The sequence below is a fragment of the Bombyx mandarina genome, chromosome 13, assembly GCF_030267445.1.
Source record: "Bombyx mandarina strain Sakado chromosome 13, ASM3026744v2".
NCBI lineage: Eukaryota > Metazoa > Arthropoda > Insecta > Lepidoptera > Bombycidae > Bombyx > Bombyx mandarina.
In genome coordinates, this window is record NC_143220.1 from 111,853 (window position 1) to 138,943 (window position 27,091).

Consider the following 27,091-nt stretch of genomic DNA (forward strand, 5'->3'; position numbering starts at 1 on the left):
CATTTCGTACGAAGCTAGTTTGTAGTAAATGAAAATGGCTTCAACTAAAAACCGAACGAAATGTGTATGTTTTACTGGTGGTAGGACCTCTTGTGAGTCCGCGCGGGTAGGTACCACCGCCCTGCCTATTTCTGCTGTGAAGCAGTAATGCGTTTCGGTTTGAAGGGCGGGGCAGCCGTTGTAACTATACTGAGATCTTAGAACTTATATCTCAAGGTGGGTGGCGCATTTACGTTGTAGATGTTCATGGGCTCCAGTAACCACTTAACACCAGGTGGGCTGTGAGCTCGTCCACCCATGTAAGCAATAATAAAAAAAAAATGTTGACTTTTAAAACGAAAAATAATTGAGAATACTTGGAAAATCAGACAATGAAACAATTGCGTATCTGATCTGCGCTGAAATGTTCTTCGCAGCATTCTTTCATTAATTCTATCCAATGACATTTCAGAATGCGAGCTTTGTATTTAATCGTGTCGTAATCAAAATCAACGCCTTGTGCAATAGGAGAGTTAACAATCATTATTGTTGTTGTTTAATGTCACGTTAGTTTTGGATTATTTATTTGGAGTATTATATCAGTTTAATAAACCTGGAGCCACTATGAATGTTTGTTGACAAACCATCATTCTGATTACAAAGTGCTAATCGACTACTGAAGCTTTTTTTTTTGGTCAGGAGGAAATCGCCGGACCCCCACCCTCTACTAGGGATGGCGGGCGGAGTACGTTGGAGTCGAACCGACTAAAATCTCCTGTTACTCAACAGCCCACGTCCGAGCCTCGCATGAGACAAAACTCAAGAAAAGGCAAAGGGGGGAAAGTGAAGCGTTTAGTGCAGAGCACATCTCTCCCATCACCCTTCCCCTAACTACTGAAGCTTATACACATATCTTAACGGTCATGCCGTTGCCAACCAAAGTATATGAGAAGCAAGTCTCATGCGTATTGAAGTAAATATTATCTAATAAAACGCAATTTGTTTTGTGGCAGATAAAATTCGTCTCCTACAAGCCGATAGTTAGATATAGAGCATCAGTCAAATAAATAGGTTTATGGGGTTAATTTTTGTTTAAGGTGTCGTTCTTTCAGCGTAAAAATCAATCGTGATTCACGACAACACACGTTGGAATCGGATTTTTTTTAAATATGCCCTTACTAACGAATCCGTACTCTCATATTTGCACCGGCCTTTCAAGTACGTATGAGTACAGGAGCAATAAGTGCACATATTTCGTGTAAGTTCGTAAGTTCTAGCACATTGGTAAATACGATAGTGTACAAACCTCAAAACCCTAAAGGCTATTTTAGATTTCCTCTTAAATTTTATGGCGTGTCGTCTTCGAGCCAAGGCGGCGGCGCCCGCGAGCAGCGTGCCTTCGGTTTCACCGTCACTAAATCCTTCTTCAGCACTGGAGCATAAATCAAACTGTCGCACCAATATTGGTACCGGACGGGGTGCTGGGGCGGGCTTCGAAGTTCCCGCCATGGCACCTCTGCTCCAGGACAGCATGGAGTTCCGCAAGGACCTGAGCGTCTCCGTTTTACAGGCCCTCTCGCACCGCTGCCATACAACAACATATCGACGCGCCGGCACTCAGACGCACTCCCGGTATACACCAACCACGTGCTTTATTCACTATTATGAAAACAAGTTTTTTGACATATTATTATTATGGAAATTAAATAAATTACTTTTCTGTTTTCACAGTTTGGTGAAGGTTAGAAAGAAACACGTGGTCCAAGTTACGCAAAATAATTAAAGTGGAACGTGAAAAGGCGCGCGCATAGTTCTCTTGGCATCATTATCACTGATCAAACACTGATATCTGTCCCGCATACATTAGCGGCGATCGTGTATGCGGGTATTGTCCGATGATATCATCTGCGCTATCACTTTAACATCATTCAAACTCGTTTATAAATCTCTATTATCAACAAGGTCTTCCTCATTTAAGCTTGTGGTAAAAAACGTATCGATCTTACGTAAAAAATATTTAGGTATAAAATAGTTAATACGAATCACTTCTTTTACAACATTTCAATTAATTTACTACAAGGCATTGATTGAAGTTAACAAAATGATTTCAAATAAAATCAAAAATATATTATTATTTATTTTTTGGAAACATCAACAGCACAGTGTTTCGATAAATTACGTCATAACTTTCTGAAAGGGGACGTTAAAAGTGCTACTTTAAAATGCTCGTAAAGTGACAGTTTTGCTGTGAGTCAAAATTAGTGGACAAGAATTAGAATCACTTCACAGTCGCGTAACTTGAATAGTTTTGCCGCTACAAGCACAAGCATTTTCAAAGCATACACCCGCGATAGAAATTTATAGAGTGGAAATGTGCACTGGGTCGTTAGCCTGGACGTGTTCGATACTGGGAACATACGCGTCAACTAAAGACTACAAATGTGTGCGCGAGCGCCGCATGCCGTAACGTCTCGGCGGCGTCATCGTCACCGCGACAGCGATGCCGAAATAGAAATGCTTCGACACGCCTGCTGAGTCTGAGACCCCGCACTTGTGTGTAACCTTGGCGGGTTTGACCCACACACGTGCTCACATAATAAATATATCAAACACAAGATCAAACCAGTCATTCAAGCACAACAATCATAACACGTTGGTTTTTACATATTTTTTTAATTTAAACGTTCGTTAGACGCTCCGCATATTCATGCGTTTTGAATAAAGCCCTTGACCGCTAACCACCGGAGCATGAAGTAAAACCATGACCGAAGCCAACTTATCTCAGAATTAGGATAATTTCGTATCACCTGGATGTTTTTTACATGTCTATTGACTCGCATTCCCTGTATTGACCAATATTTTATATCTCTTTTGTGTCTATAATTTTACTACTATATTTTTCTCTTATTTAAAGGGCTCATTTCAAATTAATTACTTACCCAGGCAATATTGATAATTTAATTTGTACGTTATTTATCTACTACTGCACTTTAACGATATTTTAAAATAAAACTTGTGTTACGGAAGACACATAATAGGTTCCGTAGTTAACATAACATTTTTTTTAATACCTTTGGGGCAGACAAAAATAACCGATGGTGAGTGCCCACCGTTGATCATGCCATAATGTTAGGAACATAGCTGAGCCACTACCTACCACTTCGTACTATTTTCGTGCCTTTTTGACGACGTACATACGCTGAAGAAAAATTGTGGAAGGGAGTTCATTCATCCAGAGTTGAGTGGTTCGTGACAAAGAAAGTCTCTGAAAATGCTCTGTGGGTGAGCGCAGTGGTCTTTATATTGTGGCAGTATATTTCGACTCGTGGCGTGTAGTGTAATAGTTAAATGGATGATGACGATGATGAATATCATCTCAAACAATTACTCAAAGTACTCTCAATGGAAGATGGCTCAGAAATCCGAAGTCTCTTTATTTATTTAGGTCTTAGATATTATATCAGATAGTGACTTACGACTTCCAAATTCTTTTATTTAATTAGGTGTTGTAGTAAATGACTATAGAGGCACACTGGCGTACAGAGAGCACAAGGAAACTGATTTGTATCGGTTCGGTTTATTTGCCATTTGATTACGGAACCCTAATATTCAACAGCTGCCAAAAAAATGTTACTTTATTTTAATGCATTGACTACTAATGACGTGTACTTTACGGTGAACATTTTTAAAAGTATCAAATATTTTAAAAATGAATTTAGTTGAGAAATTGAATACGTACCTACCTGAGTAATCATTCGAACTGTTTCTTTGTGTGTGTTTTTTAAATTTTAGGTTGGAAAGCTAAAAGTCAATATATTATATTAATTTATGAGAATCTAATGTTTTAAAGCTTCATGCAATGCAAAACATGCAAGCTTAGCGATATTGTATTAAGAATTTCCAGCACACGTCGATTCCAATACACCTCGTAGAGTCTGAGCTAACAACAGTAGTTGCGAGGTGTGGCTATAAAACTTTGAAGACCGCGCCAAGCTTACGAACAAGAACGCAACTGGAATTCATATTTACCCGAACGTATCTATCGCGATGCTTGTAGCGACCATAATATGAATATTAATGATGAATTCCAAAAAACTACTTTTTTTCCCTACTTAAGCTGATAGCCTTGAGAGGCTATTTCAGCGTAACCTTAATTAGTAGGTGAGCTCACAGGGCTCAAACCGGAGTGATGCTAACACTGACCCTAGCAAGAGCAGTGCTTCCCAGAATCTACCACCGGATCGGAAACGCGACCCACTGAGAAGATCTGGCGAGAAACTCAGTGGGCTGTGTCTATGGGTTAATTCGCTCGTCGAGCCCTTCGTCGCAAGCGACGGGTTCGACGAGGATAGTGGTCGGAAACTACCTAGTATAGTCGTTTAACACCTGTCTTGATAGTTTTGACTGAAACTGACTAATTTAAACTTCTTGTGCGGTTCGATCTCGCGTTTATAATTGTAATTTCATTATTTCCGACCTTTCAAATTCTGTTTTACTGTAGTTTTCATGGTCATGGTCGTTGTGGTTTGACTAAAGGTAGTTTTAATTGTGTCTACGATTCGCGAAATTCAAAATGAGTTCTCAAATAATGAAAAGCTAATCAAAATAAAATGTTCTACGCTGCCGAAATGCTATAATTAATATTTAAAAACTTTTTACTGATAATTTTTCGGGTTCTTACGACGGATACTCGTTAAATTAAAAGCATTCCATTTTTATTAACACTTTTTACTAAAAACTGTAAAACTGTTTTAACTGTAAAGTTTTACATTTATTGCTAAGATGGGTAGACTAGTTGACGACCTGGTATCCGGGGCGCAATTTTAATTAAAGATCGGTATTCACTTTTTGAAATCTCTATTTGTCTTTTAATACTTCTGCGTTCTAGTGCTTTTTTTATTTTTTATTGCCTAGATGTGTGGACGAGCTTACAGCCCACCTGGTGTTAAGTGGTTACTGGAACCCATAGACATCTACAACGTAGACGCGCCACCCACCTTGAGATACAAATTCTAAAGTCTCAGTATAGTTGTTACAACGGCTGCCCCACCCTTCAAACCAAAACGCATTACTGCTTCACGGCAGAAATAGGCAGGGCGGTGGTACCTATCCGCGCGGACTCACAAGTGGTCCTACCACCAGGCTTCTTTTGCCTTATTCTGAAAGTTTTTATTTTCTGGTCATTTTTTAATTTGTATTTGAGAACTATTTATACTTATTTGTGTTTATAACATTAAAAGAGCTTTTAACGATCGTCTAATGGATTTTAATTAAAGGTGGTAGAATAACAACGGTATTTGAAATAGAGAAACGGAAATGCTTTTCTTGTAATTTACGATACATTTAAGTGAAACTGTTCTGCGAAGTACCTCAGATGGTAGAATAATGTCTCGATGGACGTAAGCGTAGTAGTAAAATCTGCTAATACAAACTTATTGAACTAATTGTAATTAATTAATTATGTACGTATGTAAGTACGTAATTCATTTCGAATGTACAGTAAGAATTCGTCACAGCTTCAATCTATTCGAAACTTGCGTAAAAAGATAAAGGTTTTCTTAGCTTTTTTTTTTTTTGGTCAGGAGGAAATCGCCGGACTCCCACCCTCCACTGGGTATGGAGGGCGGGGCATGTCGGAGTCGAACCGACTAAAACCTCCTGTTGCTCAACAACCCACGTCCGAGCCTCGCATGAGACAGAACTCATGAAAAGGCAAGGGGAGGAGAGTGAAGCGTTTAGTGCGGACCACATCTCTCCCATCACCCTCCCCCTCGGGACGCCGGGCCAGCGATCGTCGGCGCCACGACCACCAGCCCTCTCGGTCGGCAGGCTGTCCGAAGCCCGCCTAGATGGCACCGGTTTGAATGGGTTATCCTACGAAATACCCCGCTGGGTCAGAACCAGCGTGGGTCGAGGATAGCCAGCCTTCCATCACCCGGATGCTCTTGCGTAAAACGCGTGCAGAGCAGCTTGCACGTCGTCTTCTTGGGCCCCCTTCGCCGGTCCCCAGGCCGACATGTGAAGGAGACCCGAGACACTTAGAGGGCCAGGGCTTGGACGACATCCGCCTCCCTGGCCCCCGCTCGACGGCGGCAGGCTTGTGCGTCTCACTAATTATAATTAATTCATTATGTACGTATGTAAGTACGTAATTCATTTCGAATGTACAGTAAGAATTCGTCACAGCTTCAATCTATTCGAAACTTGCGTAAAAAGATAAAGGTTTTCTTAGCTTAGGCTCAGATAGAATGGGTCAAGGAATAATAAGAACTAATTATCAACAAAAGTGAAAAAATATTTGTCATGTTTTTTTGACTGTAATTCTCTATGGAAATAGGAATGAAATGCCAATTTGATGTGAAAGGATGAATGTACGTAATATCAAAAATTACCGAGAAACGCACTCCTGAAATAATATCATGGTACTTCTCGCGTGAGAGATAGCAGGTTCATGTTAGACATGGATATTTCCAGTTTGTCTGGCAGTTTCATATGTACACTTATTTATGTATTGTTGGGGAAATAAACAGCTGTAATGTTACACATGCAGTATGTGTGTCACTCGGTTCGTAAGTCACTGCTTGTAGTCTATTTAAAAACACTTGCAAAACTAATCCAGCTAAATTGTGGAGTCGAATTTTTCTTGTGACGGGAGGTTGAATAGTCAGATTGTCACGTCACGGATTGGACTGTAGCTTTACTTGTGAACCTACTGGCTGAGCCCGTCCGCTTTAGCTAAGCGGGAAAAAGTTGTTTCTCAGGAGTCAGACCCACTTAACAATCCCGGCGTGCCTTCGAACACCATCAACACCATCAACACAAGCAACAAACACCAAAACAGAGCAACATAAATAAAGATTTCCGATGAAAACACGTTTCGTGATTCGTGTAACTTACATGAGTAATTTTTTATTTTTTTTGTATTGCTTAGATGGGTGGACGAGCTCACAGCCCACCTGGTGTCAAGTGGTACTGGAGCCCATAGACATCTACAACGTAAATGCGCCACCCACCTTGAGATATAAGTTCTAAGATCTCACAATAGTTACAACGTCTTCCATACCCTTCAGACCGAAACACATTACTGCTTCACGGCAGAAATAAAAAGATTTTTTTTATTTATTTATTTTATTGCTTAGATGGGTGGACGAGCTCACAGCCCACCTGGTGTTAAGTGGTTACTGGAGCCCATAGACATCCACAACGTAAATGCGCCACCCACCTTGAGATATAAGTTCTAAGGTCTAGATATAAAAGATAAAAATATAATATTATAAATATTGAAATATAAAAATAATATAATATAAATTTATAAATAATAAAATAATATAAATATAAAAGAAGATATAGAATAATAATGAAACATAACTCACTCCATGACCAATACAGATGAGATAAAGTTGAAACATTGAATTCACTGTGTTAATCGGGCACGTTATGCCATACGTAAGCGACTTATACGTTTAAATTACACATTCGTTTTCCTCGAATAACAATTTACGGAAACGTTTGATTAACTAAATAAATGAATTCGTTCATATTGTAAAATTTTATTTACATCCTGTATCTTATTTACCTAGTCAGGTCATAAATTCTGTCACATGTTTAATGTAAAATAATTGAAACAAGTTTATTCATTATGTAACCATTCATATACCAAAATGAACTTAACAAAACATAGATTCTTATGACACTAAAGTTTATTCAAAATGACCTCCGTGATTTTAAATACAGGCCTTCAATCTGCGCGGCCAGTCGTCTATCGCAGCACGAACGAGGTCCATATCAATATCGGCGGCTGCCTTAATCAAGGATGTCTTGAGTGACTCCAAATTGGGATGAGGCTTTAAGCACGCCTTTTCCTCCAAGTGTTGCCATATATTGTAATCTTTTGGGAAGATATACGACAAAGGGAAGATCTTCCACCGAGCGGATGTTATTTGCTCGGTAGACCGACGGTCCTAAATGTTGTTGTTCGGAACTTGTATATATGCGCTTTATCTTGAAAATGTCGTAAGCGAGATTCAGGCATCTGTCAATTATCTTGCGTTGTATGATGGCTACCCGCCACATCACTCCCCTCCGAGACCGGAGGTCGTGTCATTTTTAGTTAGCGTTGTCCGTGCTGAGATTAGCTTGCAAGGGCCAGTGCTGCTCGAAGCCTGCGGTGAGTCGAGGCTGAGCTTGAATGCTGCGTGCGTGTCGCCAGTGCTGCTCGAAGTTTGCAGTGAGTCGAAACTGAGCTGAATGCTGCGTGATTGTCGCCAGTGCTGCTCGAAGTCTGCGGTGAGTCGAGACTGAGCTTGAATGTTGCGTGTGTGTCGTGCGTAGTCCATGTGATGCAGAGCTGCCACGCCGGAGATGTGTGACCCCAAGCGTTGATGATCCGGTCGTGGGCTGCGATGAACTGTAGCAGCGTGATGAGGCAGTGAAGTTGCGTGCCGTAGGACCAGGAAGCGCGGTGAGTCCGCTGCGATGGTCCTGTTGAGGCTGCGATGCTGGCTTGCTGTGAGACGACTGTCAATGACGTGCTTTTATCTGCGAGAATGCGGGGATTGTGGTAGCCGAAGTTCATGATGCGCTGATGATGAATCTGAAGGTTGCGTGTTCACATCACGTCGGAGGTCACCAGTTTGGGGAGTTTACGACGAAAGGAAAGATCTTCCACCGAGCGGATGATATTGCTCGGTAGACCGACGGTCCGAATGTTGTTGTTCGGAACTTGTATATATGAGTCGACTATTATCAAAGCCGGCAATGTGACTTTTGGACAATTATTGGTAAATCAGAAAAACGAATTATTGACTTTGTATTCCATTGGCAGTCACAAAACTCTTCTGAACGACATCTTAGATAAATAACAGGTTAACTATTAACCTTTATTTAATGCAGGTTTTGAACCGTATTCTTTGAAGGAGACGATTATATTCAAATCAATCTGTATTGACATATCAATAATTTTTTTTTGTCCAAATGCACAGATTGCCACCTTTGATAATAGACGACTCATATGCGCTTTATCTTGAAAATGTCGTAAGCGAGATTCAGGCATCTGTCAATTATCTTGCGTTGTATGATGGCTACCCGCCACAATCTAACGGATTCAAATCTGGACTGGAGGAGGGCCAGTCTTCGTGCCGGATGAAGTCGATTTCACGCGCCGCCAGCCAGTCTTGTGTGCTCTTCGCTCTATGAGCTGGCGCCGAATCTTGTTGGAATACCCAGTGCCTGTTATTGAACATGGTATGAGAAACAGGTTCCACAAGGTTCGTCAGGACTGTATTTTGATACACAACTACATTCGTTTTCACACCTTTCTCACAAAAATGTACCTCTGTTAAGCCCCAATAAGAAACTCCCAACCATACCATGAGCGAGGATGGAAAATGACCTCGTTGGACACGCGGAATACGGTTGCTCGCTTCTTCACTACTGTGTGCGTACACCTTATCATTTTGTTTGTTGTAGCTCTCTTCTACGGTAAAAATTTTTTCATCCGAAAAAAGAATTTCCCGATATTTTTTTCCCGCGTACCGCTTCAACAAAGCGCGGCATCTCTTCAGTCTCAGGTCCATTAATCGAGCATTCAAACGATGTCCTGTTTTTCTTCGATATGCCCAAAGCCCTAAGTCTTCATTTAACACCCTTTTCACCGTGGTTCTGCTTAACCCCATCTGAAGGGCCAACAGTTTCTGCTTACGTTTGGGATTTCTTTGAACTCGCGCCTTCACAGCTTTTATCACTGCTGGAGTCCTAACAGACCGAGGGCGACCACTTCTTGACCTGTCATCTACACTAGAGTCTTCATTGTATCGTTTGATGGTACGATAAACGAATCTTTTGGTTATATTCAAATTTTTCAGTATGTTAAAAATTTGAATTAGCGCGTAACCGCAACGATGCAACGCAATAACTGCAACACGGTCTTCTTTAAGCGTCCACTCCAAATTTTAAAAATGAGTAAAATTCTAAAAGTATATATTTTTATTTTCATGAACAATTTGAAATTCGAATTCAATAAACTTTTTTGTGGCCAGCATTCTAAAAGAAAAGTTTTTACTGTGTGACAATACTTATGACCTGACTAGTTATTAACAAAAATGTCTAATAGATACTATCACCTGATCTTCAAGATTTTGATATAATCTTGCAAATAACCTACAATAGTCCAAAGTAGTCCATTTAGTGAAATATTTAGAAATACTAGCGGTCCCGCAGTAGTCGAAATTCGACTAAAATTAATTGAAATATAAGTTTGAACATTAATAAGGTTCTATTGTCAAAGACTATTATACTTCTATAATCACAGATTTCACCAAGACTACACTATAGACAAATAATATTAAAGATAAACAATATTAACCTATTCTCAATTTGACCACAGACTTTAAGCAATAACAAAAGTTTGACAATAAACAAAGACTATAATAATATATGTGTGTGTCAAATACATGGTAGTGTGTGTAATGTTTTTTTTATTGATTTATTGTATTTTAAAGCATAATAAAAAAAAATAGCATTCTGTACTCCTTCTCTATGTTCTCTATAAGTGTGGCTAAATTTCATACTCCTCCGTCCGCGCAATTTTCGTAAAAAGGGGTACAAAGTTTTTGCTTCACGTATTAATATATAGATGTAGTTGTCACCATCAGTACATGTCATGCCTTCCACCAATTTACCTACTATGATATTTCAGAATATCTGAAAGGTTTGTACGCGAAGCGAAGCTTGTTATTTGTAACATGTTTGTGGACTTCACGTATTTCAGTGGCAGCGTAAATTAATTATATTAACAATATTCATTCGTATGTATTTTCTACATAAACAAGTTAATAGACATTGTACGTAAACACATTCCAAAATTTACAAGTCGACATTTCCCATTCGGTTCAAGTTTACACATACTTTATTTGACTTGACAACAAACTCATCTCGAAATTTCTCAACATTTTTGCCCTTTGTCAATTGAGAGAGCGGCTTAATTTCGTGTGTCAACGCCGTCATCGGTCCCGAGGGATCGGGGAGGTTTTGACGTTGAAATAACTAATTGTGCCTACTGTATAAATGAAAATGTGTTTTTTTAATATAATTAAGAGATTTTTAGGAAACTTTTGAGATCTTTTCACAAGGCCATTTTATTTGTTGGCACATAATTATGCCTTAACTAATCAGCAGTCATTTTACAAAGGTAATGGCTACGATCTTTGAAAAAAAAAACAAGAAACTTAAGTACTAGCTTTGAATTCAATCAAGACACTTATTTGATCAAGAGGCCCTATATACATTTAATTATGTGCATATATTACAGTGTCCTAGATCGAATAAATAAAAAATAGAGAACACTACGTAAAATAAACAATATCTATTCAGGACGGTTCAGTAATTACTACCACTGTACGTTAGATATTCGCCTGCCTTTGTAATAAAGTGAGGTGAGTTATGTTCAGTAATCAATAAATGAAGCGTCCATGACCTAAAGGTATGGGTACACCTGGTGCGCACTGATATATATAAGAATATAAATTGCACAAATTTATAAAAAAATATGTTAGAAAATACGTACCAAAAATTTGTTTACAAACGGCTTTCACAGCGTGTAATAAAAATTGATAAATTTACAAATTTAGTTAGTGGTAGCTGGGTCACCAGATGGAAATAGACCTCGTCAAAGCATGGGAATAGAACTCGTCCAAACGAATTACTTAGTGCAATAAAAATGAGAAGTGCCTATTGTCGGTCTTCACGAATAAGTATAGTCCAGCCTTTCCTGGTACTAATCTATTACGGGATTCCCGCGCCCATGGAGCGCGCTTGATTTGTGAGACACGATGGCTTAAGTTTGTAAACGGTCCCACTCATTGAAGGACTCTCCTGCACTATTGCCCCAACGCCCGATCCCCGTTCTAAACAGAACCCGGGCAAAGTGGGGCATTACCGCGTTCAACACTACAACCAGACTCGTAACTCACCTCAAGGACGTCGGTGGTCATGGTACGGAAAACCGTTAGGCCGGCCCACGCGGTGGCCCTAGTGTCACGGAACCGGCCAACGATCCTGCCTATTCTTTTGCGCAAATTTTGCGACTTCGTTTGAATTGTGCGTCTAATATCATAGAATAGAATTGAATCGTTCTCATGAGCCATAGGCAGTTTGACGCATACATGCTGTGATTAAAAATGGCCCATGATTATACCCGCATTCAATCTGTAATAAAAAAATTATGAAACAGTTTGAATTTTCCAAGAAAAAGGAATAAAGAGCAGTTATTTGTGAATGTTCAGAAACTACTAGTTGCTTTCTTTGTTCGTTCGGCTCGTATTTTAAAATTACTTATTTCAATTTATATCTACTACATATTTTTATCACTGGTGGTAGGACCTCTTGGGAGTCCGTACAGGTAGGTACCACCCCCCGCCTATTTCCGCCGTGAAGCAGTAATGCGTTTCGGTTCGAAGGGTGGGGTAGCCGTTGTAACTATATGGATACCTTAGAACTTGTATCTCGAGGTGGGTGGCGAATTTACGTTGTAGATGTCTATGGGCTCCAGTAACCACTTAACACCAGATGGGCTGTGAGCTCGTCTACCTACCTAAGCAATAAAAAAAAAAAACTAATTTTGTAAAATTTATCCAATTTAGTTATGTCGTCTTTGGGTGAGTAGGTATGAAAGTAAAACATACAAAACTTTATAGTATAATACATATCTCTTTGGACCCCGAAGAGACCTAACTAGAAAATGTAGATCATTCAGTAAGATTTTAAAAATAACTATGTTATCGAAAGACAGGCGCGGCTGCTTCCCGATACCACGCGACATTTTCGCGTGTGTCGGCAGGACATCTGCCAAATTATAAAGTTATTTATATTCTACAAATATGCGCGTGACCGAATACGTTACAACTCTCAAGTATTTTTATATTTTACAATAAAGAATTTCTCCAATATAAATACGGATACCAAAGTACTTACACAAGAACCTACATCATTCCTGTTTAACACCGATAGCTTTATAACAGGCAGATACCACTCTAACCGATCCAAATCCAATAATCAATAGTTTTTATTAAATATGATTTGTATTTCATTATTATTGATAAACTAAAGTGTCTAAATGGTCTAGATGATCAAAATGGTCAAATTCCAAATCAAGTTATATATTGGAATAATAAATAAATTTAACTAAATTGCTAAAAAGTTATAAAACTAAATTGTTTACCTAAAACTTCAGCTGTTTATTTCAAAACATATGTTCATGAATTATAAAGTAATTATGAGTCCGAATGCTTCATTTTAGGATAGGACTAGATGTTTCACCACTTATAAGAGGAAAAAGGTAAGATTGTAAAAGAAGGTAAGATTGTTGTTGATTTATAATATATAAATAATATATATAAGATAAGAATTCTAATTCTACCCTAGTGACAACCTTGATTAGGAATGGTTGGTTTAAAGTTGGCATCTCATAATACAAGTTAGCAAAGTTAGTATACGACTTCTACGGACCATAGCATCATACCATACCAGGAAAGCCATACTTAGCTCTAATAATTATTTAATAACTAATTCCTTGGCTAAAATCCGAACAGGTGATGAACCACTGAATATAGTTATATGATGGACAAACATTTATCGGGTAGAGTTTATTTATAAGTATTACAACTAAATACTCCCATAATTTTATTGTAAGTAACAATAAAGTAATAAATAGCTCATACGTATTTCTTAAAATAAAAAAAAATAAAAAGTAAAAATAACACGACTGTTGAAACGCAAGTAATTAAATGCAAAATGTTGAGCGAGCTAAAATGATACTCTTATTACAAACGGTCGGAGTCTTAATTAGCACAGAAACGAACGTCTTTACACTAGACTGATTTATATCCTGGCTTAAGAACCTCAGATAGTGGTTTTGCCTAACTACCCTTTCAGGAATAGGGTTGCGATCTTCTATTAGGAAATAGCACACAATGAAACAAAAAAAAACAGATATGTAAATTGAAATTAATAGTCTGTAAATGGTTTTGAAGATCGAACTTGTAAAACTAAAATGATATAGATGTGCCGTTTTGCGCTCATTTCGCTAAAATTAGTGTTTTGTCAGTTTTACTGCTGATACACTAAGTCTTTAAATGAAAGTACCACGAACATTTTATCTAAATCTATACATATAAATAAAATTGGAGTGTTTGTTTGTAATATTGAAATAACCGCTTTTTACTACATGCATATGAATATATATATGGTACATACTCGTACACCAAAATAACATTTTTTACAATTTTTGTCTGTCTGTCTGTTTGTTCCGGCTAATCTCTGGAACGGCTGGACTTATTTTGATGAGACTTTCACTAATAGGTAGCTGATGATATAAGGAGTAGCCTCGGCTACTTTTTTTAGACTAGCTTTGCCCCGCGGCGTCACCCGCAGTTATTGTCATACCGCGCGCAACATGGCGGGCTTCGCCTATCAATAATAAATTTTAATGTTTCAGAAGCGAAGTGAGGGCGGGTCGCTAGTACATATTTACATATATTAGAAGTGGTTGTGTGTGTGTTCGTATGGTCCCTAGAGACTCGGAAACTTCTGGACCGATGTCGATGAAATTTCGAGGTAATCGTCAAATTGGCCTAGCGAGTGGTCTTGTACAGTTCAATGGCGATTCGATCAAGGTCAAAACAAAGATCCAATTTGACTATCGAAACATAAAGTTATAAATTTTCAAAGCTACTTAAAATCAGACGGACGAAAGTGTGGACACAGGCTAGCTCTAACTAAAACTGTTTGTTATCTTTGCAAATTTTCGAACCATGTATTTGATAATCACGGTATTGTTTTAACATACGTGTTTGATTTTGAAATATATACATGTCTTCCACGCACATATTGAACTATCATAGTATCGTCACTGTGGATAAATAAATCTTAATCACCTATTCAGATTGATTGTTTTCTTTGATCTATTTGTTTGAGCACCACGCAATAATATCTCCGTACGATGACAGGAGCCGTCAATGTAACAATAGCATTAAATTTTTTACAACTAAATATAACCGACGCTCGATGAGCTCCCATTTCACATAAATTTACTTTATTATTGGAATTTTTACGCTGGTTAGAAGCCTTAAAAAATTATGACACAAAAGAGCGTATACCAAATTTAAAAGTAACAATATAGAACTTTGTTATTTGGTTGAAGAGCAAAGCAAAATATCACTTAACAAGAAATTAATGCTTATATTGTTGGAACAGTATTATTTGAAATAGTAGTATAGCTAAATAGCCCATTAACTATTGTATCCAACTTTTTTTTTTGATTGAAGGATTACTATAATAATATAATTATCATATAATATCACCAAGATAATTTCACCAAGAAAGGTGGCCAAGCAAAGGCTCAGCCAGAAGAGGTGGGATTTGCTAACAGCAACTGGAGCGCCTCCGAAGGAGACCTAACAACTCAAGAGCAGCTGCTTCGCGAATGAATCTACTATCGGATCGGAATCGTGACCCGCTGAGAAGACTCAGCTTTTCCATACTACCTGGAGCCACTGCGGTCATCCACAGTGCGTTTCCAGAGATCTTTTTTGCCACGTACCATCCGGCTATGGAATGAGCTCCCCTCCACGGTGTTTCCCGAGCGCTATGACATGTCCTTCTTCAAACGAGGCTTGTGGAGAGTATTAAGCGGTAGGCAGCGGCTTGGCTCTGCCCCTGGCATTGCTGAAGTCCATGGGCGACGGTAACCACTCATCATCAGGTGGGCCGTATGCCCGTCTGCCTACAAAGGCAATAAAAAAATAAAAAAAAAGATTCGGCGAGAAACTCAGCGACCTGATGGGCCAGGTTGCACGTCGAACTCTTTGTCGAGTTTGACGAGTACGGTTACCGGGGGCCTAAGTCCTAGTGTTAGAGCTGAAGGCGTCTAATGCAAAGGTTATTGGATCTGATGGATCTGTAAGGACGTGTCAAGGGTGTCGACGGTGACTGGCTCCCGTGTGATCAGTATTAGGAGAGTGGCAAGGATAAGGCAGGCGATTATCATGACGCATAGCGCTTATCGAAGTACCATTCCGATGCTGACTTCATGTATTTCCGGATTGATTCGAGGCCCAGGTTGTCGTATAGGCCAACGTTCCTCATGAAACACGGAGCTCCGACGGCTAGCCAGCAAAAGAGGGATTGTAGGGATTGGAGGGTGGGATCTGATGTGTGTGCGCGCCGCATGAGCAAACACCACACTCGCATATGTCATGACAGGTGTATCTAACTGTAATGACTGTGTGACTGTATGTAATTATAACTAACTATAACTGTATATAACTATTGTTTTGTTAAATATTAAAAAAATGTGTTAATTACTATATCGATTGCAAACTAATTTAGAAGCTACCAAGTTGTGAGATAATATGCATAGACATCTTGAAAAGTCTATTCAGAATGTTGTCCCAGAATTAGCTTTGTGAGTTTAGCAATTCATAATAAGCTTGAAGATTTTATAAAACCGAGGAACTCAACTCATCCGAGAAACAAACAGACAGAAAAACAAATGATTTTGTCAGACCACACTTTTGAATGCGACATTAGTTATTTATAACCAAAAAAAATTATTTCAGATGGAGCCGCATGCTATTTCTAATTGTTAGCACGTATTATGAAATATAATGTTGATCTTTTTCCTTTCCTTCGTAGTTCCATTGTAATTTCAGCAAACCGAACACCTAAAAACTCACAAAGGCATTTTTTATGAGAGATTCCTAGAATCACTTTTATACGTAACATGTATGTAACGTGCTGGAGGGATCATATTAGGCGCGTGACTAAATTACAATTACCAATTTTTCTAATGAAAAAGTATGTACGTCCTTAAAAATTAGTTATCACGATTGACTTCCACGGTGAAGGTATAACATCGTTTAATAAAAATCAAACCCGTAAAATTATAATTTGCGTAATTACTGGTGGAAGGACCTCTTGTGAGTCTGCATGGGTAGGTACCACCACCTTGGCAGTGAAGCAGTATGATGCGTTTCGGTTTGAAGGGTGGAGCAACCGTTATAACTAAATTGAGACCTTAGAACTCACGTCTCGTGGTGGGTGGCGGCATTTACGTTGTAGATGTCTATGGGATAAAAAAAGGATGTTAAATTACGTAAAAATATAAGATTAAATTATTATGCATTGCTTGCAATAAAGTTCCTGACGGGCGGATCTATACTTTTTAGTATATGGGAAGCGTCTGCTATCTACCTGTTTATTATACTGCGTCGTCAGTGAATATATAACTACGATAAAGACAATGTTTTTTTTTATATTTTTAGCTTGCTGAAATTGGTTGTTTTCCAATTACAGCACAAGAGCGCATTATGCGGCATAATGCTCAACTTTTTTTTTTTTTTTCTACCTGTGCTGATAGCCTTGAGAGGCTATTTCAGCTTCACCCTAACGTTAGTAGGTGAGCTCGCGGGGCTCAACCGGAGAGTTGCTAACACTGACCCTAGCAAGAGCAGTGCTTCGCAGAATCTACCACCGGATCGGAAACGCGACCCACTGAGAAGATCCGGCGAGAAACTCAGTGGGCTGTGTCTATGGGTTAGTTCGCTCGTCGAGCCCTTCGTCGCAAGCGACGGGTTCGACGAGGACGGTGACCGGTGCTTGTGGTGCCTAAAAGCACCGTTAATGGATCAGGAGGATCCGTAATGACGTGCTTTGGGCGACGTCGACGGTTTACCGTTCGGTCTACTGGGTCGGGTATGTAATTTCCAGCGGCTACGATGAGAGGGTTCTCGTGTCGTGCCGCCTTCTCAAAGTGGCGCAGCGATGCCGACTGTAGATACTTACTAAGAGAGTCGAGCTCCAGGTCATCGTGGAGATCCACATTCCTAAGGAACCATGGCGCTCCGACGGCTATCCTGCAGAATCGTGATTGAATGCTCAACGTTGAATGTTCCTACTACAGCAACGCTTCACACAATCGAGCACTCTCAAAAGTACTGCTCTCGCGTGATACTCGCAATCGATACCGACTCAGTGACAGAAAATTGACAAGTGTTTTTTCTTTAAGTTGGCATTGATCGAAATTTTGTTTATATTATCGTTAGTAATATTATTTAATGTTGAAAAAAATTGTAAGGCTTTCCTTTCGTCGTAGTTTCTTAGAAATAATCAATGTTAACTAAAACTGTGCTAACTTAGCGCACTCTGCTGATGCATTTGAAAACTAATTCACGTTCCAATTAAGCTTCAGCATAATTCGGCATTGTGCGTCACTGAGTCGCATTATGCTCTGTAATTGGAAAACTACCCTTATTTAACAAGTCCAAGAAAAACAGAATATATTGTCACATCCAAACACGTATAACTTTGGTGCTTTATTTTCGTTTCGACTTCGGTCTCTTTACATTTATATTACGTACTGTGTAATTACCAGGTATTTGTTATTAAAGTCGTCATGGATCAAAGAATAAGTACGATGTACATGTATTCAACGATGCGGCTATGCTGATGTTCAAATCCCACGGGCAACTGCCAATCTACGTAAGACGAATTTTACGCAGAAATAAGATCGTATAACAAAAATCAAAAGATGACGACGATTCTATAGCCTTTATCAATTTCAATTTTGCACAATTACACAGAGATGGGTATTTTTTCGACCGGAGCAGTCGTCACTTGTGAACATTTTACTAACAGACTGCAAATTATAAGAGTTATTCGCTGTACTATGTAAATACCTAGTCAGGTCATAAATTCTGTCACATGTTTAATGTAAAATAATTGAAACAAGTTTATTCATTATGTAACCATTCATATACCAAAATGAACTTAACAAAACATAGATTCTTATGACACTAAAGTTTATTCAAAATGACCTCCGTGATTTTGAATACAGGCCTTCAATCTGCGCGGCCAGTCGTCTATCGCAGCACGAACGAGGTCTATGTCAATATCGGCGGCTGCCTTAATCAAGGATGTCTTGAGTGACTCCAAATTGGGATGAGGCTTTGAGCACGCCTTTTCCTCCAAGTGTTGCCATATCTTGTAATCTAACGGATTCAAATCTGGACTGGAGGAGGGCCAGTCTTCGTGCCGGATGAAGTCGATTTCACGCGCCGCCAGCCAGTCTTGTGTGCTCTTCGCTCTATGAGCTGGCGCCGAATCTTGTTGGAATACCCAGTGCCTGTTATTGAACATGGTATGAGAAAGAGGTTCCACAAGGTTCGTCAGGACTGTATTTTGATACACAACTGCATTCGTTTTTACACCTTTCTCACAAAAATGTACCTCTATTAAGCCCCAATAAGAAACTCCCAACCATACCATGAGCGAGGATGGAAAATGATCTCGTTGGACACGCGAAATACGGTTGCTCGCTTCTTCACTACAGTGTGCGTACACCTTATCATTTTGTTTGTTGTAGCTCTCTTCTACGGTAAAAATTTTTTCATCCGAAAAAAGAATTTCCCGATATTTTTTTCCCGCGTACCGCTTCAACAAAGCGCGGCATCTCTTCAGCCTCAGGTCCATTAGACGAGCATTCAAACGATGTCCTGTTTTTCTTCGATATGCCCGAAGCCCTAAGTCTTCATTTAACACCCTTTTCACCATGGTTCTGCTTAACCCCATCTGAAGGGCCAACAGTTTCTGCTTACGTTTGGGATTTCTTTGATTCGCGCCTTCACAGCTTTTATCACTACTGGAGTCCTAACAGACCGAGGGCGACCACTTCTTGACCTGTCATCTACACTAGAGTCTTCATTGTATCGTTTGATGGTACGATAAACGAATCTTTTGGTTATATTCAAATTTTTCAGTATGTTAAAAATTTGAATTAGCGCGTAACCGCAACGATGCAACGCAATAACTGCAACACGGTCTTCTTTAAGCGTCCACTCCATATTTAAAAATGAGTAAAATTCTAAAAGTATACATTTTTATTTTCATGAACAATTCGAAGCTCGAATTCAATAAACTTTTTTGTGGCCAGCATTCTAAAAGAAAAGTTTTTACTGTGTGACAATACTTATGACCTGACTAGTTATATTAGGCATCCGGGCAAAGCACAAACAAACCTATTCTGTTTTATGGAGAGAAAAAAGTTTGATGCATGCTTAATTCTCCTGCGGAAAAACATTTTCTTCGGAAACCGACAGAACCGTGGGGTAAAATCACCTAAAATCATCTCTAATGTAGACGCATTTGTTTCGCTTACTATATTTCAAAGACACATCGCTGCGCATAACAGCCAGCCGTGTGTGTTAGACTCCACAGCAATTATTTCTTCAAAACAAATTGTCTAAATCTCTATATAAGTTTTACTGCTAACACTGGTTACTGTGAGCACTGCATATCAGCTGAGGAAAGAGTTAGAAAGTGCAAATGTAGGCCTTAGTTTTATCTATCTGTTTTGTTTCTGAATGGTACATAGGAGACAGACCGCTAACACAAACGAATCTAGTATCGGGATGCACAACATCATTGTACGGTAACCAAGTTATATCCTCGACCCAGGTGAAGGAGCAACAGAGAGCCACACCGTCGCCTTGACCATTTCCTTTCGCATCCTCTCGATCCACTCTCAGTACTTTCGGCATTCAAAGGATCATTCACGGTTCTTGTCGAGCTCGTCGAATGCGAAGAGTACGACGTGCAATTCAACTGAGATGTTCTCGCCAGATGTTCTCAGTGGCTCGGGATTCGAATTTGGTGGTGGTTTTTATTTATTTATTTTTATTGCTTAGATGGATGAACGAGCTCACAGCCCACCTGATGTTAAGCGGTTACTGGAGCCCATATACATCTACAACTTAAATGCGCCACCCACCTCGAGATATAAGTTCTAAGGTCTCAGTATAGTTACAACGGCTACCCCACCCTTCGAACCGAAACGCATTACAGCTTCACGGCGGAAATAGGCGGGGTGGTGGTACCTACCCGTGCGGACTCCCAAGAGGTCCTACCACCGGTGAGGTACCTATTTTAAGCTGAGCCCCGTAAACACGCCCACTAGTCTTGTTAATGTTAGAATAGACCCTTGTAGCTACTGGCAGATACGTAGACAAATTGTACGGTAATATTAAAGATGTTCTCTGCTATTGCCTTGTCTCTATTGGAAGCACATTCATGGAAAGACACGAATAGTTTTTTATTAACATTTATCATATCCTAAAAGGATATCAATTGTATGTATAATCATTTTACTTACGAAAAGTAATAAGAGTTACTGATACGCGCTATTACAGTAAAATGACTAAGTGAACCCGATATTACAGTTAATAATTACTGAGCTGAAATTTTATATGAGATCGTCGAGTAACTTTCGGATACCGAAGTTCGATAATGGGCCCACGAACCAGTTAGTACAGCCAATTTAATTACACCCTCACGCTGGCTTCATAATTATGAAATTGTCATATCGATTTATCCTTAAAAAAACATACCCTTGAAATTCTTGATTATCCAAAGTACAAAAGGTTTTAATAAATTCAATTCCCACTAAAAATAGCTGTACCAAGCGTTTAACACCCGCAAAATGATAATTACTAACGGCATGACCTCTTGTGAGTCCGCGCGGGTAGGTACCACCACCCTGCCTATTTCTGCCGTGAAGCAATAATGCGTTTCGGTTTGAAGGGTGGGGCAGCCGCTGTAACTATACTTGAGACCTTAGAACTTATATCCCAAGGTGGGTGGCGCATTTACGTCGTAGATGTCTATGGGCTCCAGTAACCACTTAACACCAGGTGGGCTGTGAGCTCTTCCACCCATCTAAGCAATAAAAATAAATATATATATAATATGTGGTGAAAACTACACTCGTAAAATCACACGTTCAACATTCCAGTAACTATAGGTACCACATCGTTGTCTAAAAGAAACTAATCTAAACAATAAAACACAGCTCATTTTAGTGCTGAAAAAATATTATAACCTCTTTGAAGTAAAGGAAATTAGAACCAGAATTCTATTCGAGAATCTATACAAATAATTAAATTTGAACGAATTGCATTGTCACAATAATAACTTTTCACTAAATTAATAGTATTATAAGGTAATTATAACCAAAAAAAATCACTTTTTTGTGTTTCAGTTTACTCAAGAAAACATTTAGGTCAGGACAATATTTCCGGTTTCTGGGCATAAAAATTAAAACCATGAAATGATTGTATCAAATTTGATTCAAATGGGCAAGTTATCATTAAAACATACTGTCATTGCAAAGCGTGATCGGTCATAAAATACATAATTTCTAAGATGCGTGTATCAACCGGTAGAAAAGTAGCGGCCTAGCTGTGTTCCTACGTCCAGTTCGCGCGTGATTGAATTTCCTAAATAATCGTTGGTAGCCTAAGAGCCCCTGAGGCTACAAACGATTATATAGGGAAAAAATGTTTCCCTAATATTACTAGCTCAATTGGCTTGTAACGCTATAAAAACATGAATTAAACCATGTTTAGTTTACCAAGCACAAACAAAAGTCTTCATTATCTAAACTTGAGTTTCTAACTTACGATTTGTGTTTGTTGACTTTGAATAAGGTAAAATTAATTAGTTTACGGTTTGGCTTTGAGATGTAATAAATTATTATTAAAGAAAAATAATTTTATTCGTCGTGAAGTCGTCGTGGCCTAACAACGGATAAGACGTCCGATGTATTCGTGTTGAGCGATGCACCGGTGTTCGAATCTCAGGCGGGTATCAATTTTTCTAATGAAATACGTACTCAATAAATGTTCACGATTGACTTCCACGGTGAAGGAATAACATCGTGCAATAAAAATGAAACCCGCAAAATTATAATTTGCGTAATTACTAGTGGTAGGACCTCTTGTGAGTCCGCGCGGGTGGGTACCACCGCTCTGCTTATTTCTGCCGTGAAGCAGTAATGCGTTTCGGTTAGAAGGTTGGGGCAGCCGTTGTAACTATACTTGAGACCTTAGAACTTATATCTCAAGGTGGGTGGCGCATTTACGTTGTGGATGTCTATGAGCTCCAGTAACCACTTAACACCGGGTGGGCTGTGAGCTCGTCCACAAATCTAAGCAATAAAAAAAATCGACATTTATTTTTCGTTTTTATATCCAACTAGTGAATTTCAGTCGTACTCCTCAGTGAATAACGCTAATTGTATAAATTATTTTCCGTGGATTTTCTAAAAATGATTTACATAGCCTTACTTTCCTTTACAATTACAGTTAACATTATTGCAAATACCAACAAACCGAAATAGATATCAGCCAAATCGGTGAAGCCGTAGTCAAGTGATTCTCTGTCTTACATTTGGCAATCGTTTTACATACCTATACACTTATCAATAGATTTATGAAATTACTAGCTGTACCCATCCGTTTCGCTGGGCATTTAAAATTAACATTATTATTTCTCACCCCCACAAATATTCTCATCATTAACGCCCCCGCAACTGGTGTAGGGAGTCCAACACTCATATAAATATTTTATGTTATATGAATATAAATAGTTTTATGCATAATTTAAAAAAAAAAAATTAGCATTGTGCACTCCTTCTCTGTATTTTTTATAAGGGTGGGAAATTTCATACTCCTCCGTCCGCGCAATTTTCGTAAAAAGGGGTACAAAGTTTTTGCTTCACGTATTACTAATAATATATAGATTAACCATCACATTAATTTAAAGGTAAGCAATATTTGAACAACAAATACAAACCCTGAATTATAATACAAATTAATTGAATGCCAAAGCACTTTTGCTTCGTAGAATCGAGAACCAGTCGCCGAGAAAATCGCATAACAGGGCGCGAAATTAATGGGACCGAGTAAATAATTCAAATTATGAGAGTTTCTCCTCAGTAAGGATAACCTTCGTTATTTTACATTAATTAAATAAATTAAAAATGCATAAGTCGTCAGCTCCGAAAAATTATTGAACCAGTTACAAAATTTATATTGAGCTTGTGTAAGCTCGGTAATTTAAAAAAAAATATATTTAGTGTTTTTTAAACTGTAGAAACATAAATATTATTTTTGAGCCTATGAATAAATAATTGGTGTAGTTGAGCTGAGGTCCTCCTGGTATAGTTATACTAAAAGTCTTAATGTGGTTCAAATCGAATTGCAGAATACTTGTGTGCCTATGCACACGTGTCAACACTCTTAGACGCTTACTTAAAAATATTATCACATCGCGAAAAATAATACCCAAACAATACATCTGTTTATATAGTTCAGTAAAATATATACATATAATTTATCTAAGTGGCTGCTCAATCAAATCTTGGTTAGGTATAGGTACAAAAAAAGAAATACCACTCCGTAGAACTGAACAAAGAGAAAACGGATTTTTCTTATGAATAATATTTTACGATTCGCGATTAGTTCACTGGACTTTTGCTATTTCCTGCAAACTAGCTGACTAATAAAAAAATGTTTTACCTGTGAAACTACTAGCACAATGCCAACCGTAAGCTTTCTCATAGATTTAAGACCGCTTCTAAATTTGTAAATAACCAGGTATAAATAATAAATAACCCTTACACGATCCGTTGTGACTATCGATAAAATTAAAAATATTTATTACGCCCATATACACAAAGTATATAATAATATGATTCGCGCGCCATCTCCCAATCGTATATATAACATTTAAAAACTAATTTTAGTTTTACGTAAAAAGGATTAAATGATTACGTATATGATATGATTACGTAAAAAGGATTAAATTAAATGAACTCACTTCTAATTTAGTTTGATCAAAATTAAATTATATGGAATATGGAATTATAAACTTAAAAAGTCATCGTTACGTTTTGAGCAAGTTAATAGTATTAACCGTCAAAACCCGTTGGGACACGAACCGGGAACCGGTAATCAGGCGTTGGAGTGCTCGCTGAATCATTAATAGCTCTGCTCTTGTATTAATATCTATAGATAGAGGGTTTGTTCGAGTTTTGCTAATTAGCACATTGTTTACAAAATCAAATGCGGAGTTCCATTAATTGTTCGATTGTATTTAACCTATCACAATTTTGTTTGTAGTTCAACCAATAATGATCGTAATAACATTCTCTTGGATATTTGTAAGTGGTTTGTGTTGATGTTTTCTTATTTATTTATTTCAATTACGAGAGAACGAGTTCACGTATTACGTCTTAAATTATTATTTTCATCATAACAACGACGTTGTTTATTTCCAATAGGTCAAGGAACTCTAAGAAGATAAAAAATACAAAATTCACCCAAAATCAGTATTCACAACTGTAGAAAAAAAATTACCATATTTTTTATATTTTTTATATTTTTTATTACCATATTTCATTTCATTCAATGGTTTGTACTGTTATATAATTTTTCTTCAAAAGTATCCCTTTTACAATTACATATTACATATCGTACAAACTAATATAACACAACATTTATTTACAATTCATATGTTATTGTATGACGTTTAAATATATTATCTTAAATTTTAACGCTGCGTGATGCAAACCAACGTATGGTATAATTTAACTTATATTTTCACTTGTTACATGCTCCCACACTGTATTTCTTCTTTTTAGATCTGATATGTTCGACCCCAGAGGGTATTATAGTGAAGACAAATATGAGCAGCATGAAGTGATGAAACTTTGAAACTTTCTTAAACTGTACTTGTGTAGTGGCAAATAAAGTCTTTATATAGTTCGACGTGAGGATCGTGTTCAAAGGCTTCTTTCTCCTTAGGTTCAAAATAAATTGTTTTGTTCTATATTTTCCACATTAAGTTACAATTTACGTGATCGTAATGTTACAAGAGTGGGACGTGACTGACTTTCAAAATTTTTTAGACAAATCTATTACTCATCTTTATTGAGATTCTTAAAGCCTCAAACCTAACTTCATTTGAGATAGATTAGATTAGCGATAGATTAGCGTTGATTTTGTAAAATCCTTCTTAAGCTTTATTTTACTTCTATTCTCTATGTCCAATGGCAACGGAAACATCCTCAAAGTCAGTACCGACCTATTCGTACATACAATATTATTTATTGATATGAAAAATAGCCAACCTCCATGAATTATACCACAAGCCAAATTTTCTTGGTTTTTCGTGAGTCGTAGATATGATCAAAACTGCTTTTACGACTTAATCTCATATTTATTATTACATTAATTCAACGGTAAATCGTATTATAACTATACTTTCTTGCTGTCTAGTAATTACTCAAGACAAAAGTATTATATTGTTAGAGGTTAAGTTATGAAATTGCCGATTTGTACTGAAAAATTGAAATTCGTTTAGTTTTAACATGTTTATTTAATCAATATATCTACCATTATTTTCTATACATTGCTGCCATCTAATAAGAAGGCCATTTATGCCTTTGCGATAGAACTCTGGTGATCTAGATTCTACAAACTGTGTGAAAGCATTTTGTACTGCTTCCTGGGAAGAAAACTTTTTATCACGTAGAAAATTGTCTAAATCACGAAAAAAATGGTAGTCTGTGGGAGCTAGGTCTGGTGAATACGGATGGTGACAAATGGTTTCTAATTGCAGTTCCTGTAGAGTTAAAACGGTTTCTCGTGCTGTATGAGGTCTCGCGTATCATGGAGCAATAATAATGGTGAAGATCGATTCATGAGTAGGGGCTGTTACACTGCAAGTTTTAGTATCATTGTCCGGAGCTCGGCACAGTAGACATCTGCCGTTATGCTTGACCATATCAAATAAAGCAATAGTGAATAACACCATGCTGAGACCACCAAACAGCTACGATTACCTTTTTATTCGTAAGCTTTGCTTTAAGATACTGTTGCGGCGTTTGACCGGTCAACGATTCAATTTTTCGCTTACAGCTATCGTAAAGAATCCACTTTTCATCACATGTCACAATTCGATCCAATATTCCTTCATTTCTGTATTGATTCAACAAGGCAACACGCGTTTCTTTCTGCAAATCAGTCAAATCATGAGGCACCCATTTTTTTATTTTATTGATTTGACGCAATTTTTTTAATTGCTTAGATGGGTGGACGAGCTCACAGCCCACCTGGTGTTAAATGGTTACTGGAGCCCATAGACATCTATGACGTAAATGCGCCACCCACCTTGAGATATAAGTTCTAAGGTCTCAAGTATAGTTACAACGGCTGCCCCA

The 27,091-nt window shown here is 38.1% G+C and overlaps 1 protein-coding gene across 8 annotated transcripts in view; it reads right to left on the reverse strand.

The window, feature by feature from the left end:
• The window catches only part of rdgA (retinal degeneration A), a 164,464-nt gene that overhangs the window by 74,061 nt on the left and 63,312 nt on the right, over window positions 1-27,091 (reverse strand). The window contains exon 1 of one of the 8 annotated variants that reach the window (XM_089732658.1): window positions 1,286-2,487. The exons of the other annotated variants lie outside the window; for them this stretch is intronic. Within the exon in view, the coding sequence (XP_089588784.1) occupies window positions 1,286-1,512 (227 nt within the window). The 5' untranslated portion in view covers window positions 1,513-2,487. Of the gene's footprint in view, window positions 1-1,285; window positions 2,488-27,091 lie in introns of those variants that run through there. 8 annotated transcript variants of the gene reach the window in all.